Source organism: Ammodytes marinus (assembly GCF_949987685.1).
Source record: "Ammodytes marinus genome assembly, chromosome: 19".
NCBI lineage: Eukaryota > Metazoa > Chordata > Actinopteri > Uranoscopiformes > Ammodytidae > Ammodytes > Ammodytes marinus.
In genome coordinates, this window is record NC_137223.1 from 1639961 (window position 1) to 1655807 (window position 15847).

Genomic DNA, 15847 nt, shown 5'->3' on the forward strand with positions numbered 1-15847 from the left:
CCTTTAAAAGCCATCTTCGTCGGTTCTTTTCATGTGCTGAAAATAGACAACATGACATCTTTGAACAGTTAAATTTAGCCTTGCAGAATGAAAGAGTGACGGCTAAACACAGACAAATTATTTTTCTAAATATAATCATCCATTTATAGATTGAAATGAATTCCTGTCTGACTGTTTTGTCTCCCAGGATCCGCATGGCGGGTATCAAAGGGCTGCAGGGCGTGGTGAGGAAGACTGTGAACGATGAGCTGCAGGCCAACATCTGGGACCCTCAGCACATGGACAAGATCGTCCCCTCTCTGCTCTTCAACCTGCAGAGTGGAGAGCGCACAGAGAGGTGAGGCTTCAACCAGCAACACATCAGCTGACTGGGTTTTGTATGTCGCTCATGTGGACATATATGATCATCATTAATCTGATAATGTGTTTTATTTAAAAGGGAGAAAGACAAAAAAATAAGAAAATACCTTTCTTAAAGACAATACGTTTTTCCACAAATGTTAACATCCGGATGTACGGTACATACACATGCAAACAGTACACACTTGTAAAACACACACACACACACACACACACACACACACACACACACACACACACACACACACACACACACACACACACACACACACACACACACACACCCTTGCATTGAGATACCTAATATGTAAAATGCAATTTTTTTTTTCATGTCACTCAAAGTATTGTCCTCTGTCTTGTGTACAGTCTTGTCTACCCTGTTATGTATCTTATTACTACTACTTCTTACTAAACACACACACACACACACACACACACACACACACACACACACACACACACACACACACACACACACACACACACACACACACACACACACACACACACACACACACACACAGATGAATGCACTCTGCGAAGTTTAGCCAAACATGTCATTTAAATACTTTGCAAATATTTTTATTTATTATTCTTTCGGACAATTCCACACAATACACAATTTTCTCTTGCAAATATTCATACATCATACTTTGTGTTGTCCGAAGGGAGACGGAAGAAGCCAAAGGCTTATCAGGTCCCGCCCCCATTTTCATCAAATTCGGATTCGGATACACAGATTACTGTTACAGAAAATAAAAATAAAACAAACAAAAAACATTTTTTTTATATATATATAGCTATATATATATAAATATATATATAGGGGAAGGTGGGGTGATTTGTGCATTTTGGAAGTTGCAAAACCCCTTGTTTCTAGAAAACCGTGGAAGAAATTGGAAATGTGACCACATATTTAAGAAGAGCCATCCATTTGACTCATCCTGTAAAGAAGGGAGACACAAGGAATAAGATATAAGCACATTTAAGCTCAAAAAACTGTGTTTTGCCTTTCAAAGTAAAATTTCCATGATCAAGGTTTTTTGATTATTGTGTCTGAACAATTATAGACACGTTTGAAAACATTTGACACATGTTTTAGTGCTTTGGTATGCTATACTTTGAGTCTATATAGTTAGCACAATGTCAACCCTAAATTGCTGCATCATGCCTATTATCCAAAATTCTGGGGATGGGGTGATTTGTGCGCAAGGGCCTGGGTGAGTTATAAGTAAGTAAGTAAGTAAAATGTATTTATAAAAGCACATTTATGACAGTTTGCACTGTCCAAAGTGCTGTACATAGTGCATTCAGTAGGTAAACAATGAAGGTAAAATAACAATAACCAAAATAAAAGACGTAAAGCCCATACATCCACATAAACACAGATAGTAGTGCAGAGGTAAGTAAGTAGTGCAGAGGTTAATGGGGAGGAAACACCAGGGTGTACATATGGGTTTTGAGCCTTGATTTAAAGGCAGAAATGTAGGGGGAATCACATTTGTCAGGTGGCAGTTGGTTCCACAAGCACGGAGCAACTAGTGCAAAGTACATTTCTGAGAGTTGTGCCAGTGGCATGGCTGTATACGCTGGTCACCAAAAGAAAGTGATTGTCTACAGTAGCTCAGAAGAGGGTGACATCTCAATTCCACTTAACGACACCACTGATGAGAGTTCAGATGGCCAGAAAGATGATGATGGTGACTTTGTCATTGTGACACAATGACGCACAAATCACCCCACTACGTGGGGTGATTTGTGCGACAAGACAACTTTTTTTCCGAAAGCTATATTTCTTAAACAGTTTATTCCAGATCCAAAGTTTTTATTGCCAGGGATGCACAACATCCTGAAATATATGTACATATTTGAGTTGGAGACATAACTGTCAAGGCCTCACTTTAAAATCACTTTGAGTAAAAAGTTGCACAAATCACCCCACCTTCCCCTATACATATAAACTTTTTTTTTTTTTTTAAGAATCTGCAGTCCACACAGTCAATTTTAATCTAAATGCTTCAGCTTTTAAGATCAGTTCAGCACAGTTCAGTTTTTCTGTGACAATGCCAAGTGTATAAAGTGTGAAGTGGCCTTGTATTTGGCCTATTTCATTACTAAACTGGTAGTCTAAACACTTCTGCAAAAGTATTCAAAAACAAGTCTGTCTGCTGGCCTGTATTATTCGTTATATATAAATACACAGCTTTTATGGAAATATATCGGTGGAACTGGTTTTTGGAACAGTTTCTAGGTGCAGTCAGTATTAATCTGTATACAGGTGACTGCTTCCTTGCTTTAGGCAGTTTTGTAAAAACTGCTTTTTACAGTCTAGAACGTTTGCCAGGACTGAAATAACATAGTAAGGAGAATTTAGTGCATTTGGGTTGCTTTAAATTTAGTAAATTCCCGTTTATTCCCATGGAAAGTTTCCAACTTTGAAAATTCCCAGAATTTTGCAACCCTAGCTTATGAATATTAAGTGCTGTGTTAAATTGCCATTTTAATTTGAGATGTACACAAAAGAACATGTACCCTGGTGTTGGCTTGTCATCCTCACACAACATACCGGGCTGTGCCAACACGTGGTGAGGAAGGTTGATGGCCCCAGAATGTGTCAGTGTGGACCGGTGCAGTTTGTCTTCCATTAGGCCATATTTGTCCTGGCAGTGTAGTCTGACATCACAGGCGTCATTCGTCATCGTTGCCAACACCCAGTGAGCCCGCTGACAGCTCTGCTGCCCTTACGGGCATCTGTTTGCCCACCTGCAGCATCCAAGGACAAACACACCAGGAGATGAAGGGGAGAATATTGAAGGAGACAGGGGGAGAGCACCAACAGAAATATATTGCAATGGGTTGAGAATAAAAACATTGCGAGCATTGAGAGCTACAATGTGAGGGAGAGGGAGAGATGCATTGTCTGGTAGTCCGGAGCCTCCGTCTCTTGGCAGTACTCCGCATACTGAAATGGACTTTGACGTCAATGCCGACATCTGAAGGTTATCGGAGCACAAAGGGAGGCAAGCGAGGAAAACATTGGAAAATTGGTTTGAGGTTAGATAATACAAAAGTAGATTGATGGAAGGATGAAGGTTATTGAAAGAGGGACACAGGCAGAAAAGGACTGAGGCGGACAGATGCACTCCAACAGAGAAACGCCCAATTTAACCTTCTAATTTTTGTGTGTGTGCGCGCGCGTGTGTGTGTGCGTATGTTGAGGCCTGCCCCTGCTGTTATCCTCCATCTCTCCCCACGTTGCGGGGAGCCAGTCATAAAACCTGCAGCAGTCATGCAAAGTCTAATTAAACTTCCCAGATGGTGCATTTTTCTCTACATTAATCCCCCCCGCACATGTACACGTTAATTTTTACATCAAAGCCTCCTGACAGTTGAGACTAATTTCTGTAGGTAGGAGTTTATTTACAGATATACTAAAACCTTTCTCTGGACCCTGCTTTTGTGTCTCATACAAATACAATACGATTACAGCGTGATTGACTGGTTTTAATGTCGTGTGAAGGTTGCTGAAGCAATTAGTCCTTCACACATTGCCTCAGCTGAAAGGATCCTTGCCTTAAAGCCTCTGGAAAGCGGGGACAGGCTCAGGCGCGAGTAGGCACCTCCGAAACTCTAGGGAAATTCAGGGGCTTTTTCCAGTGAGACATACAGTACTTATCAGTGTTTTAGCCACTGAGCTAACCAAAGCTACAACAAATAAAACAGCCTCTGTGAACTGTTGGATGAAAAAAGACACGGTAGTAGCAGAATGGTGATTGTGCTCCTGGTTCACGCCAAACATTTCCAAATCATGAGACAAAAGTGAAGTCTCCCCGTTGAGAAGCACTTTCCAATTTGGACAGGGGGTCAATGAGCGTGGCTGAATAACTGCTGAACCTTAAAACAGCGGGAGCTCCTTCTACGTTGGCTGCACTAAAAGCTAAAGTCAGAAGTTAAAAGAGTCTGAGGAGCCACTGAAGGGCCGGAAGTCCCATTTCCTCCCTTTTTCAACAGCTGGCGAGATGAAAGAGTTAGGGCCGTTAATAAATAATGTCATCATTGGTGGACCACCCGAGGGTAGCCACATCCAAGATGTAGTTATGGTGGAGGGGTTTTAACTATGAAGGAGAGCAAAGAAAAAGACTGGACCTCGGTCTGAGTGAGAGCACACATTCAATTTTCAAACGTATACAAACTTAGACACGGACATGTTCCCCTCAGAGGGATAAAAGATGTATAGACAAACGCCTGCGCACACATTACAGTCAGTCAACGCAATTCATTTTCACTGCAGAGGGGGACGGAGGGCTGCAGTGAGTGACACAGCAGTCTACCCAGTTTTTGTCTTACAGATATTGAGCCTCTTTTGTGGAAACACTTCAATCAAATTGATTTCAAAGTCTTGCCTCTTCCCTCCACACTCTCACTCTCTCTTTCTCTCTCCCGCTCTCTCTCTCTCTCTCTGTCTGTACCACTCTCCTCCCTGCTCTTTTCCAATCTCCCCTCTCCTTCCTTTCTGTGTTCTCACCTGCCTGGTTCTCTCTCTATCTTTCTCTCTCTCTCTCTCTCTCTCTCTCTCTCCATCTCTCTCTCTCTCTATCTCTTTCTCTCTCTTGGTGTCCGTACTCCTCCCATCCTTGCCTCTTTACCACTGATCTCCTCTCCTCTGCTCTGCTCTCCTCTCCTTCCTTTCTGTGTTCTCACCTGCGTGGTTCTCTCTCTCTCTCTCTCTTTTGCTGTCCATACTCCTCCCCTCCTTGCTCTTTTCCACTCCTCTCCTCTCCTCTGCTCTCCTCCTTCCTTTCTGTGATCTCACCTGCGTGGTTCTCTCTCTCTCTCTCTCTCTCTCTCTTTTGCTGTCCATACTCCTCCCCTCCTTGCTCTTTTCCACTCCTCTCCTCTCCTCCTTCCTTTCTGTGTTCTCACCTGCGTGGTTCTCTCTCTCTCCCTCTCTCTCTGTCTCTCTCTCTCCTCCAGCCGCTCCCCCTCTCCGCTGCAGGCGTCGGAGAAGGAGAAGGAGAGTCCGGTGGAGCTGACAGAGCGCTGCTTCAGGGAGCTGCTGGGCCGAGCCGCCTATGGCAACATCAAGAACGCCATCATACCCGTGCTGATGTGAGTCACACTCTTCCAGTCTTTTCTCTCTCTTTTTCCCAGTTTGTTCTTGTACGCAGCCGTAGTTGTTGGTTTTGACTGGTGTTGACTTAACCTGAGGGAGGGAGGCATCTTGGTGGCTGTGCTGCAGCATGTGTATCCGTGTACTGACAACAACAAGGTCAATGCAAGGTGACAGAGTTCCGTCTGACTCGAATGTAAATGGCCTGATTTTGCAGATGGGATATGTGGGTTTTATATGATTGCAGTTGTGTGAATTTCTGCCTTCCAAGGTTATTTTACTACAGTTGTTGTTCTGACAACGGATTGACGGCGTTTCTCCCAGCGTAATCCTGCTTTCTAAGGTCATAGTGTAGAATGTTTAGTCTGCTCCTCTGTAATAAGTATTTTTCTGTTTAGCTGTCCGTCTGTCCATTTCATCTTATGTTTCCTCCGTCTCCCTCTGATTTGAATCAATTCAGCTCCACTGTTGTTTTTCCTCTCTGTCTCAGCTGTTTCCTTTGCTACATGTGCTTTGGTGCCTTTGTATCTGTATGAGTGGTGGACACTCCTTGGCTTCATAAGATGCAATCTAGCTAATGTTTAGTATCCTTTCTGCTTATATTTCAGTGAAGCTGCATGCGTTTTTAAAGATGTGCTGAGGAATACTGTAGATAAAATATGTCAAGTATTTACACATGTAAGAAAACATTGTAATACTCTAATATTGTTGATGATGAAAATAACATAAAAAGTGAGCAAAAATACAAAGTTGGATGTTATGTCCCCCCCTAAAAAAAGCACAATGGAGTTGGATTTTAAGCCTATTATAGCTTCATTGATTTGTTGATCTACAGAAACGCAGTCAACAGAAAAGTAAAACTCATTCTTGTGCAGTTATATCAACTTATATGTAGTAAATATGAAATATTACGATATTAAAAATTTTATATATATTATTAAATGAACATCATTAAATGTAAACACAAATATTGAGTCTTGAAGACAAAGCTTTTTTTGGGATCTATAAATGTGCTGTCTATCTCTTTGCTTCCCTCCATCACTAATATCTGATAACATCGTCTTTAACCGCCCTCTCTTTCTCCTCCTATCTGTGTTCCCCCAGGCACTTAGATAACCACTCTCTATGGGAGGGCAAGACCTTTGCAGTGCGTTGCTTCAAAATCATTATGTACTCTATCCAGGTAAGTGATACAGCGCTCACGTACTGTTTACACACACAGACCTGCACACCACACCACTACTTTTCTCTCCTTCACTCTTTTGACCTCAAATCTGTTTCCTGAATGGAACACTTTGTGTGATTTTACACGATGTGTCACGATTTTATTTGTGTGCGTCATTGCACAATTTAGGGCTGCAGAGTAGAAACGTGCTCCAACAATTCTTGCACTGATTTACAACTAAGAAATAACTTAGAAATATTTGAAGATGCCTTGCGGCCATTCACAGCTGTGATTTATTTTAGAAGTGACTGAAAAAGGCAAGTCATAGCTTTTAGTTTGCTTCCTTGTGGAACAACCTTTAAATTTCCATTTTTCTACCAATGCTATGTCTCTCTCTTACTCGGTACATGTTTCAATACATTTTTTTCAGCCTGATTTGATTAAATAATTCCCTTTCTCCTTCGTCCTCAGTCCCAGCACTCTCACTTGGTAATCCAGCAGCTCCTCGGTCACCTGGATGCTAACAGCAAGAACTCTGCCACAGTGCGAGCCGGTATAGTGGAGGTGTTGCTGGAGGCAGCAGCCATCGCGGCCAGCGGCTCCGTAGGTGAGACCACTGACTGACAAACACAGTCGTAGCACTGGGCGGCCATGTTGTGAGCGGAAACACACTGATGATATGAATGTTTCTAGTGTTTTGATTGATCACTGTTTGGTGCGTGCAGGTCCCACAGTGTTGGAGGTGTTCAACACTTTGCTGCGGCAGCTCCGACAGAGTGTGGACTACGAGTTGACCGGCTCCTATGACGGCAGCACCAACATCGGCACCAAGATCATCAAAGCTCACGAGGAGAGGCAGCTGCAGGAGGCTGTCATCAGGACCATAGGTCTGTCTGTGTGTGTGTGTGTGTGTGTGTGTGTGTGTGTGTAAATGTCCTCTTATTCCTCTGACGCTCATCTCCCTGTCCCCTCTCTCTCTCTCTCTCTCTCTGTCTCTTCCAGGTTCATTTGCCAACACTCTACCTACATACCAGAGGTCGGAGGTCATGCTCTTCATCATGGGCAAGATCCCTGTCCCCGGGATTCACCTAGCTCTGCCCTCCAATGGCTCAGGGTGAGCGTCTCACCAATCTCACAAACCAGTCTTCCCCTTTGTGCATTATCTGATTAGGACAGACACAGCTTAATTTAGGTCACTTTTGAGGATTCTACATTGATTTACATTCATTTCCTAGAGACTTACCCTAATCCTAACCACTGACCCAAACAACGTGGGGATAAGGCTTTTTGTACACAATTGCACAGTGTTCCCAATCAAACTGTTTTTAAGTCTAGCGTGTGTCCCTGAAAGTGACTAAAGTAATACACACACACACACACACACACACACACACACAAACACACACACACACACACACACACACACACACACACACACACACACACACACACACACACACACACACACACACACACACACACACTGAATGCTGTATGTGTTTAATTAATTACGGTATCTAGCTACAGTATTTTGCACTCATGTCTCTCTAAGCCTGATTGAATGATGTATAATTTCGATTGATTGTCTGCAGGCCTGAGAGTACCAGGATGATCCAGGTCATGTTACTGAAGTCCTTAGTCCAGGTGTGTTTTCAACTATTCATTATAATCCATTTAGAACGTTTGATATATGTGGTTCCTTGTAGTCTCGAAGCAAGACATGCAAATAACAAGGTGAAACTTTTCTTCTCAATAGCTGTCCGCATACACCCCTCGAAGGCATCATTTTCTACATACCATGTGTATTTCGGCATTACTTTAATGGTCTAGGAATTCTTTCATGTTTTCATATCCCTGCATGGCCTTCATTTGTCTTCCCTTCATGATCGCAGGAATGTTTTTGCGGCAAGGCTAGTCTCAGTCAGTGCCCTCATTACAATTCCGTAATTTGGTGTTAGATATAAAAATATATTTTTTCATCCGTTCAACCATTATCTCTACCCTAAAGACCATTGAGGGGCGACCCGCATATCCAATGACGAGTCAAACAAAACAATGCAAAGTAAAAAACAACAAGGATTAGTATCATCAAAGTAAAGTCCCACACAGTTAATCAAAAGAGCCAAAACCATTTGAATAGTACATAAAAAAATACTAATTAAATAATTGTTTGTCAAATAAGAATAAGATTACTAAAAAGCCACATTTTAAAAAGGAAAAAAGCTTGTTACTTGTATGTTTAAAAATGTGAATTTTCTTCAATGTTTTGTATCATTGTAGATCCAAAGATTGTCTTATTACCGTCCTTATCTCAGGTGACTGCAGGCTTCCAGACCACCAACATGCTGACAGCTCTGCCCAGCTCTTTCCTGGAGCCGCTGCTGTCCTTCCACCTGACAGAGGATCCAGAGATCAGGCTGCTGGTTCTCCAGATCCTCCTCAGTCTCATCGACAGGCACGACAACACCGCCAAGTTCTCCAACATAAGGTGAGTGGCTTTTTTTTTTTAAAGATAATTTTTTGGCATTTTCAAGCTTTATTAGATAGTATAGTATATAGTTGAAATGGGGAGGCAGAGAGAGCGGTGGGATGACCTGCAGTAAAGGTCCACGGGTCGGATTTGAACCCGTGACCACTGCAACAAAGGCCTGAGCCAATATGGTACACGCTCTATCCACTACGCCACTGGAGCGCACCTGGGTCGTCTTTCTAAATTTTTTTTAATCTAAATTATTTTAACTATGAAGGAAATTGACTAAAACCATAGCTTTGTGATATAGCACACATTAATATTATAATTGAGCAATTCAAAAGTTAAGTTCTGATGTTCTTCTGCATTCAAACAGTTCAAAGCTGTTAAGATAAACCTATATGCATTTGTGTATATTTTGTACATATACATTACACAAGACATCTCCACCAACTAAGAAAAGTATAATAATTATGGTATCGGCCGATAACAATGTTGGGTTAATCACGTTGCGTTCTCTCTCTATACAGCATCCTCTCCGACATCTCTGTGCTCAAGCTCAAAGTTGACAAGTGTTCCAGACAGGACAACCTATTCATGAAGAAGGTACAACATCTGTCCTCCATTCATCAGTTGTGTCCCATTGGAATGTAACACCAAGGTTCCAGATCATTTTGTTTTCCCGGCTGTCTACAGTCATCTTTTTACATTACAAGGTCACCTATGATGCTAAATGGTCTTTTCCATGGTTTTTCAACATTAATATGGGTGTGACTAGAGACTGGCAAAGTATGAGGAAAAAACCCCCACAAATATTCAAAACCCCCGGTCAGATTTCTCTCCCATCCTAAATATTTTGTTCTTCCCTACTGAATAGCATGAAGTATGGGTGTTGGAACGCAGCCATAATGTACCCCCCTTCTGCCTGCCTCTACTCCTGACTCATTGCTTCTCTCTTGTGCCTTTGCTCTCAGCACGGCCAGCAGCTGTACCGACACATCTACCTGGGCTGTAAGGAGCAGAGCAGCGGGCGGCAGCACTATGAGAACCTCTTCTCTCTGCTGGGTCTGATCAGTGTGGAGCTGGCCAACGAGGAGGTGGTGGTGGACCTCATTCGCCTGGCACTCGCCTTGCAGGTACACACTGGGATTTACGTGGAGAGAAAACGAAAAAAGGACTAAGGGGGAAAGAGGAGTTTTTAAAGGTGCACTATGTAACTTTGGGGAGTGTCAGAGAAGTGAACATTTTCTAAGGTATGGGTTTCTCATAATAAAATAAACAAAACTTTCCTCACAGGAAAATGTGATCCCTGGAACACTGTTTGGAGTTAAAAAGCTTCCTGAAAAGTTTCTGTTTCACTATTGTTGTTTTTAGCAGCAGGGCCCACAGTTTGGTTTACAAACATTTGATGCTCTTACTTCTGGTTCACATTTCTGATTTATAATTATAATTATTCAATACTATGAATTACATGTAGAGTAAATAGGTTTTTTTAAACTAATTCTAAGCTCTGCAAACAAATCCCCCTCCACTTAAACTGCATAGTGCACCTTTAACTGGAAAACGATTTATAAAGATGAGTGGTTAAAACATTTTCAACAAAGTAAATGTGTAAAGCCTGTAGCCTGAGTGCAATTTGGAAGGTGTTTTAGTTGTGGTGATATTGTTTTTGCTGGAGCTCACTCACTGTGGCAGTGTGTTTCAAAGTCCCAGGGTTGATTGCTTGCTGTTTCTATGTTTTCCTGTGCAGGACTTGGCTCTTTCCACAGACGAGGCCATGCCTGTTTATAACCGCTGTGCTGTCCACGCCCTCGCCGCCGCCTACCTCAACCTCATCTGCCAGCTCACCACTATCCCCGCCTTCTGCCAGCATATACACGAGGTCTGGCCCGGGCATTATCTGTGTATGCTGTACGTTGTGTTTGTGTGTCTGAATGCTAATAACCTCTTTTTAATACACTGCCTTTTCTCCTCTGCCCTTCAGGTCATTGAGGTGAGACAGAAAGAAAGCCCCCACACTTTGCCTGAGGACGTCTTCATAGATAATCCCAAGTATGTACCAGTCACATTCAATTCTCCTTTCTCTAAAAACAATCGAACATTACAATTGATATTTTAATGTTGTTTGATATTTAGCTATGCAAATATAGCTGCAAATGTTTCCTATTTTTACCAATGTCAAAATGTTCTTTTTTTCCTAGGCTGCCTTCCTCACTGGAGAAGGTCGAAGGGGATGTTCTGTTCCTCCATTCCAAGATCACAGAGGTTCTCGGAGGTAGTGGTTACAACACGGAGAGGCTGGCCACGCCTTATGTCCCCCAGTATACTGGTAAGAAGCCCAAATCAATCAATCTCCTGCATTTATAATCTTACACTGAGTTCAAAAGTCAACCGGGGAGAAGTAGAGGAATTCTTTTCAAATGAATAATGCACCCCTCTCTCCTAGTAGATAATAAGTAATGGTAATGTTTATTGAGCTGCCAGCATGGTACAACTTTGTCTGGGTGTTTTATTGATTCCTGTATGGAAATGCACAGCTTAACTACTCCCCCTGGAGCTTGTGAGGATTTAGTGTTAGGTTGAAGGACACTTCATCAGGGGGCAGACTCTTTCTCCACTTCTGGGGCTTGAGCCAGGATCATCAAGTTGAAAGGAGGATCCTTCTCTTTAGCTTTGGCAACCGTTTGGCTGTCAGTTCCACTTTTAGAATTATTTTGACAGACGATCTAGTTTCTCTCCGTTTATCTCTATTTGAATTGAGTATTTACATTTGACACATTTGACTTCATTTGCCACAGAGTTTTCTATGTAATAAGGGTATACACTGTCTTTCTAGATGAAGACCGGCTGTCTAAGAGGAAGAGTATCGGAGAGACCATCTCACTGCAGGTGGAGGTGGAGTCCCGGAACAGTCCAGAGAAAGAGGAGGTAAAGGCAACAAACAAACAAAAAACATTTACAGCGAGTTTGTTTGTGTGGAACTCAAATCTGCCTCCTAAAGATATATGACCTTATTTCTGCATCAAACAATGTTGTTTTTTGGCTTTATTCCGCAGAGGACACCAGCAGAGGAGATCACATTTGAAACCCTAAAGAATGCCATCGGTATGTCCACTCACTTATCAACTTTTGTGGTTTTATGGAATTCATTAAAATAACATGCACTCTTATAATATAAAATAGCAACTTATTGTACCTTGAGGGGTACACAGTTTGTCACTGAGGGCACTATCTGTGATTTCTCTAAGTAAAAATTCTTAGATTCTGCACACTACTTTTCATCATCTCTCAATAGTTTGTGTTCTTTGTGATGTGAAATGAATGCATGCGTGTCTATAGAACACATTGAAATAATTTTCTAAATGTTATATACAGTTTATATACAAAACAACACATTTTGTTTATTTATTAGGATTAACTAACCGACTACACGTATACACATGCTCACCATACTTAAACTCCAATGTCTGATGGACTTTTAGTGTAGTTGAAACTAAAGAAAATTACCCAATCATAACTGACTAGGGAATTTTTTAACTCAGAAATGGGAATGAGCTGCCAATGCATGGTTGCAGGGAGAAAAAAAAACCTTCAGAGGAATAAGTTGTTGTTGGTACAATGTAAAATACAAATGTCATATACTGCAGCATGGTGCCTTATAGAAATGTAAACACTGTGCCTCCCTCTAGTGGACAGTGTGGGTATGGAGGAGCAGGAGAGGGAGCGAAGGAGACAGGTGGTGGAGAAGTTTCAGAAAGCCCCCTTCGAGGAGATAGCTGCCCACTGCGGTGCCAGGGTATGTCAAAAAAACTGTTTCCCTTTATCCATATTGTGTTTCCATCTTGTATTTATTTTTACTTGTTTTAGCTTTGAGTTATCATCATATGATCTTTTTTTTTGTCCCATCCAGGCCACACTACTGCAGAGCAAACTCAATCAGATCTTTGAGATTACAATCAGGTAAGAGACGATGCTTTGGAAGATGTCCAGTGAAATAGTATTAGAAGATGAATCCTATTTTGAAAGAGTGACGTTATTGGCCGTAACACTAAGTGAATGATGAGGATCATGATGGGACTGATAATGGTTATGAAGTAAACTGTCTCCCCCTCCCCATTCAGACCCCCACCCAGCCCATCTGGAACCATTTCGTCGGGTTACGGCCAAACCCAGAGTCGTTCCGTGCCCATCTACGAGATGAAGTTCCCCGACCTTTGTGTGTACTAGACCGGAAAAAGTCCACTGCAACCGATCATCACTGTAAAAGTCATTTCCATCTTGGAATCAAACAAAGCGCACGGGATAAGCAGGGGGGGGGAGAGAGGGAGAACAGTTTTTTGCAGCTAAACTAAAGAACTAGCCACTTCCTGATTAACTTAGCTATCTGAAATGACCCTTTCTTTATTTCTGCCCTTGTGATAGTAGCCAAAACAAGCTGGCTTATGTCAATAAATGCAGCAGAAAAAAATTACTTTATTTCACTCAGTCCCCCTCTTTTTTTAATTTTTATCAAATAAAAAATTGCCGAGAACTGTGAGGACAAGAATTAAGTGACACGCAAAAAAAAATATATATTTTTATTGGCTTAAGAATGAATTGACTAGTTGCATGCCCTGTATGTAACTGGACACATTAGATTCTTTTCACCCTTTTTGTCCTTTACAGGATGCCATACACAGAGAACACACAATTAGATTGACCAATGTTGCATATTTCTCATGAAGGTATTTATTTGTTTTCAATGTTTGTTTAATTTTATGCTGTGCGTACATGTAAAAGATGCATTTTAATTATTCTACAGTGTATTCTTGTGTTCGTTTATCTAAGAAGTTATTATTTCCATTCTCCCATGTTACTGAGATCCATCTTCAGTATTGAATGCTTGACTGTCTTATATTTTGCCTTTTTTAGTGTTAACCAAAAGTGCTTTTTTCTTTCATGACCGCGTTTTTATTTTTCCTCTTCTAATTATAACTCCGATCTTTAGCCGTGTTTTTAAAAAGGAAAGATTACACTAACCCATCAGCGTGCTATCATCCCAAAGTGAGTGTGCCTTACAGGTGACTCAAGGTAAAATGTACACTAAAAAAAACACACTCACACACTGCGTCACAATACAATTCTATAGATCTGAAGTGTCTACCGGGATGTTTACCAGATCAAACACTAGAAGATAGTTAAAGGCTTTTATTTTTCTTCTTTCCGTATAAATGTGTATATACAGAGAAATATATGAATCTTTAAGAGGATGTACAGAGTAGGGATGTTTTTGTGTGTATATAAACGTATCTATTCATTCTCATTTTAGACTGCAGCTGCACTGATTGTGTCCATGAAAAAGGGAGAAAGTTAGTATTCAGATCCTTTTTTTTAATATATTGTCAAAACGGTAACAAGCAACACATTAAATAAAAAAAATATATGCATTGACAAGGGTCTGAACAGCCAACGGTGAAACTATCATCTGGAGGCCAGTAGATCACAATAGTGAAGCCTGATCATGTCTTGCTCAAGTATTAATGAGCCCATCTGTTGTTGGACTGAAACAAGTTTCTCTCAACTTGATTTCCACTAGCCACAGATTTTTAGCACCACAGTCTTGATCTGCATTGCTGCCATTTAACCCTCAGTCCTGCCCAAATGTCTGTGTTTTTATGCCATACTGCTACTGCATATAGCAAGATTTTAGTAAGTCTAAAAGCCATTTTTGTGTACATTTGTACACACGCACGCACGCACACACACACACACACACACACACACACACACAGCACAGAGAGGTATAGATACAAAGTATATTATGGCAATAATTTGGCACTAGCCTGGCTAACATTTGTAGCAGATCCTTCCGTGTGTTTTTAAATTGTCCCTTTCTGTTGTTCTGTGGTGCCGTGATGATTGAGTTGACTTCAGTTTTGTGATGTAAGAAACCGCCCCGCCCACTCCTGCGCTTTCTGCCAATTAACTGCATCAGGTGTGAAAACGTGTTGCATCTTTTTTTGTTAAATGTCCCACGACAGTGTCTGCTTTGTCCCTGATTGTCCATGTGTTACAGTCCAGTTGGCTGGTTGTTTAGTTGTGTTTTAGAGTCACATTTCCTTTTATTACAGTGCAGTGTCCTCTGTAAGTATATTTATGTCCACATACATGCCACTGTGTCAGAATATCTGTTCACATTTATCTTTTTTGTGCAGAAGTGTCTGCGTGTTTGTGAGTGTGAGAGAGGTTATTTGTTCATGTAATGAACGTTCATGCAGATTTGTGTGTGTGTGTGTGTCTTTATTGTCATTACCCAAGACCAAACTCTTCAAATACAGTTTACAGTTTTTTTTAGTGTAACTCTTTCCAGCGTGTTAGTGAAGAGCAAGCGATATCTTAAGAGCAACATTCAGCTGTCTAAAACCTTCCAGTGATACCGTGAGACATTGATTGTCTTTTCCAGCAACTCTGCAGTGAAGACCTATAAAGTCTACCAGTGTGCTTGTCGTCATGGCGTAGTGTGTGTGATGTAACGTTGACTGGCGGTAATCCAATCTTAATTGAGTCATTATCATGTCCTGTTTCATAGGTCTGTTTACATTGTAGTGCTAGTAGGTCAAATCGATTCATTCTGTGAACTTTGCACTTTAAAAATCTGGATTACCTATTGACAAAGGCAGCTTTTACATGGAGGAAAATGCCTTAGGAGTGTCATACCCAACTTTGCATGCCAGTGATGTTGCCGTGTTGTACAATAAATTTC

General features: G+C 41.4%; 1 protein-coding gene across 1 annotated transcript in view; it reads left to right on the forward strand.

The window, feature by feature from the left end:
* LOC307265992 (protein EFR3 homolog B) overlaps positions 1-15847 on the forward strand; it is a 34010-nt gene extending 18163 nt beyond the window's left edge. The window contains exons 7-24 of the mRNA XM_080047854.1: positions 188-337; positions 5335-5469; positions 6575-6653; positions 7107-7242; positions 7361-7522; positions 7638-7749; positions 8228-8279; positions 8951-9123; positions 9636-9711; positions 10080-10241; positions 10856-10987; positions 11090-11157; positions 11307-11434; positions 11942-12033; positions 12162-12210; positions 12795-12901; positions 13016-13065; positions 13227-15847. Coding sequence (XP_079903980.1) covers positions 188-337; positions 5335-5469; positions 6575-6653; positions 7107-7242; positions 7361-7522; positions 7638-7749; positions 8228-8279; positions 8951-9123; positions 9636-9711; positions 10080-10241; positions 10856-10987; positions 11090-11157; positions 11307-11434; positions 11942-12033; positions 12162-12210; positions 12795-12901; positions 13016-13065; positions 13227-13332 — 1969 coding nt within the window. The 3' untranslated portion in view covers positions 13333-15847. The remainder of the gene's footprint in view (positions 1-187; positions 338-5334; positions 5470-6574; positions 6654-7106; positions 7243-7360; positions 7523-7637; positions 7750-8227; positions 8280-8950; positions 9124-9635; positions 9712-10079; positions 10242-10855; positions 10988-11089; positions 11158-11306; positions 11435-11941; positions 12034-12161; positions 12211-12794; positions 12902-13015; positions 13066-13226) is intronic.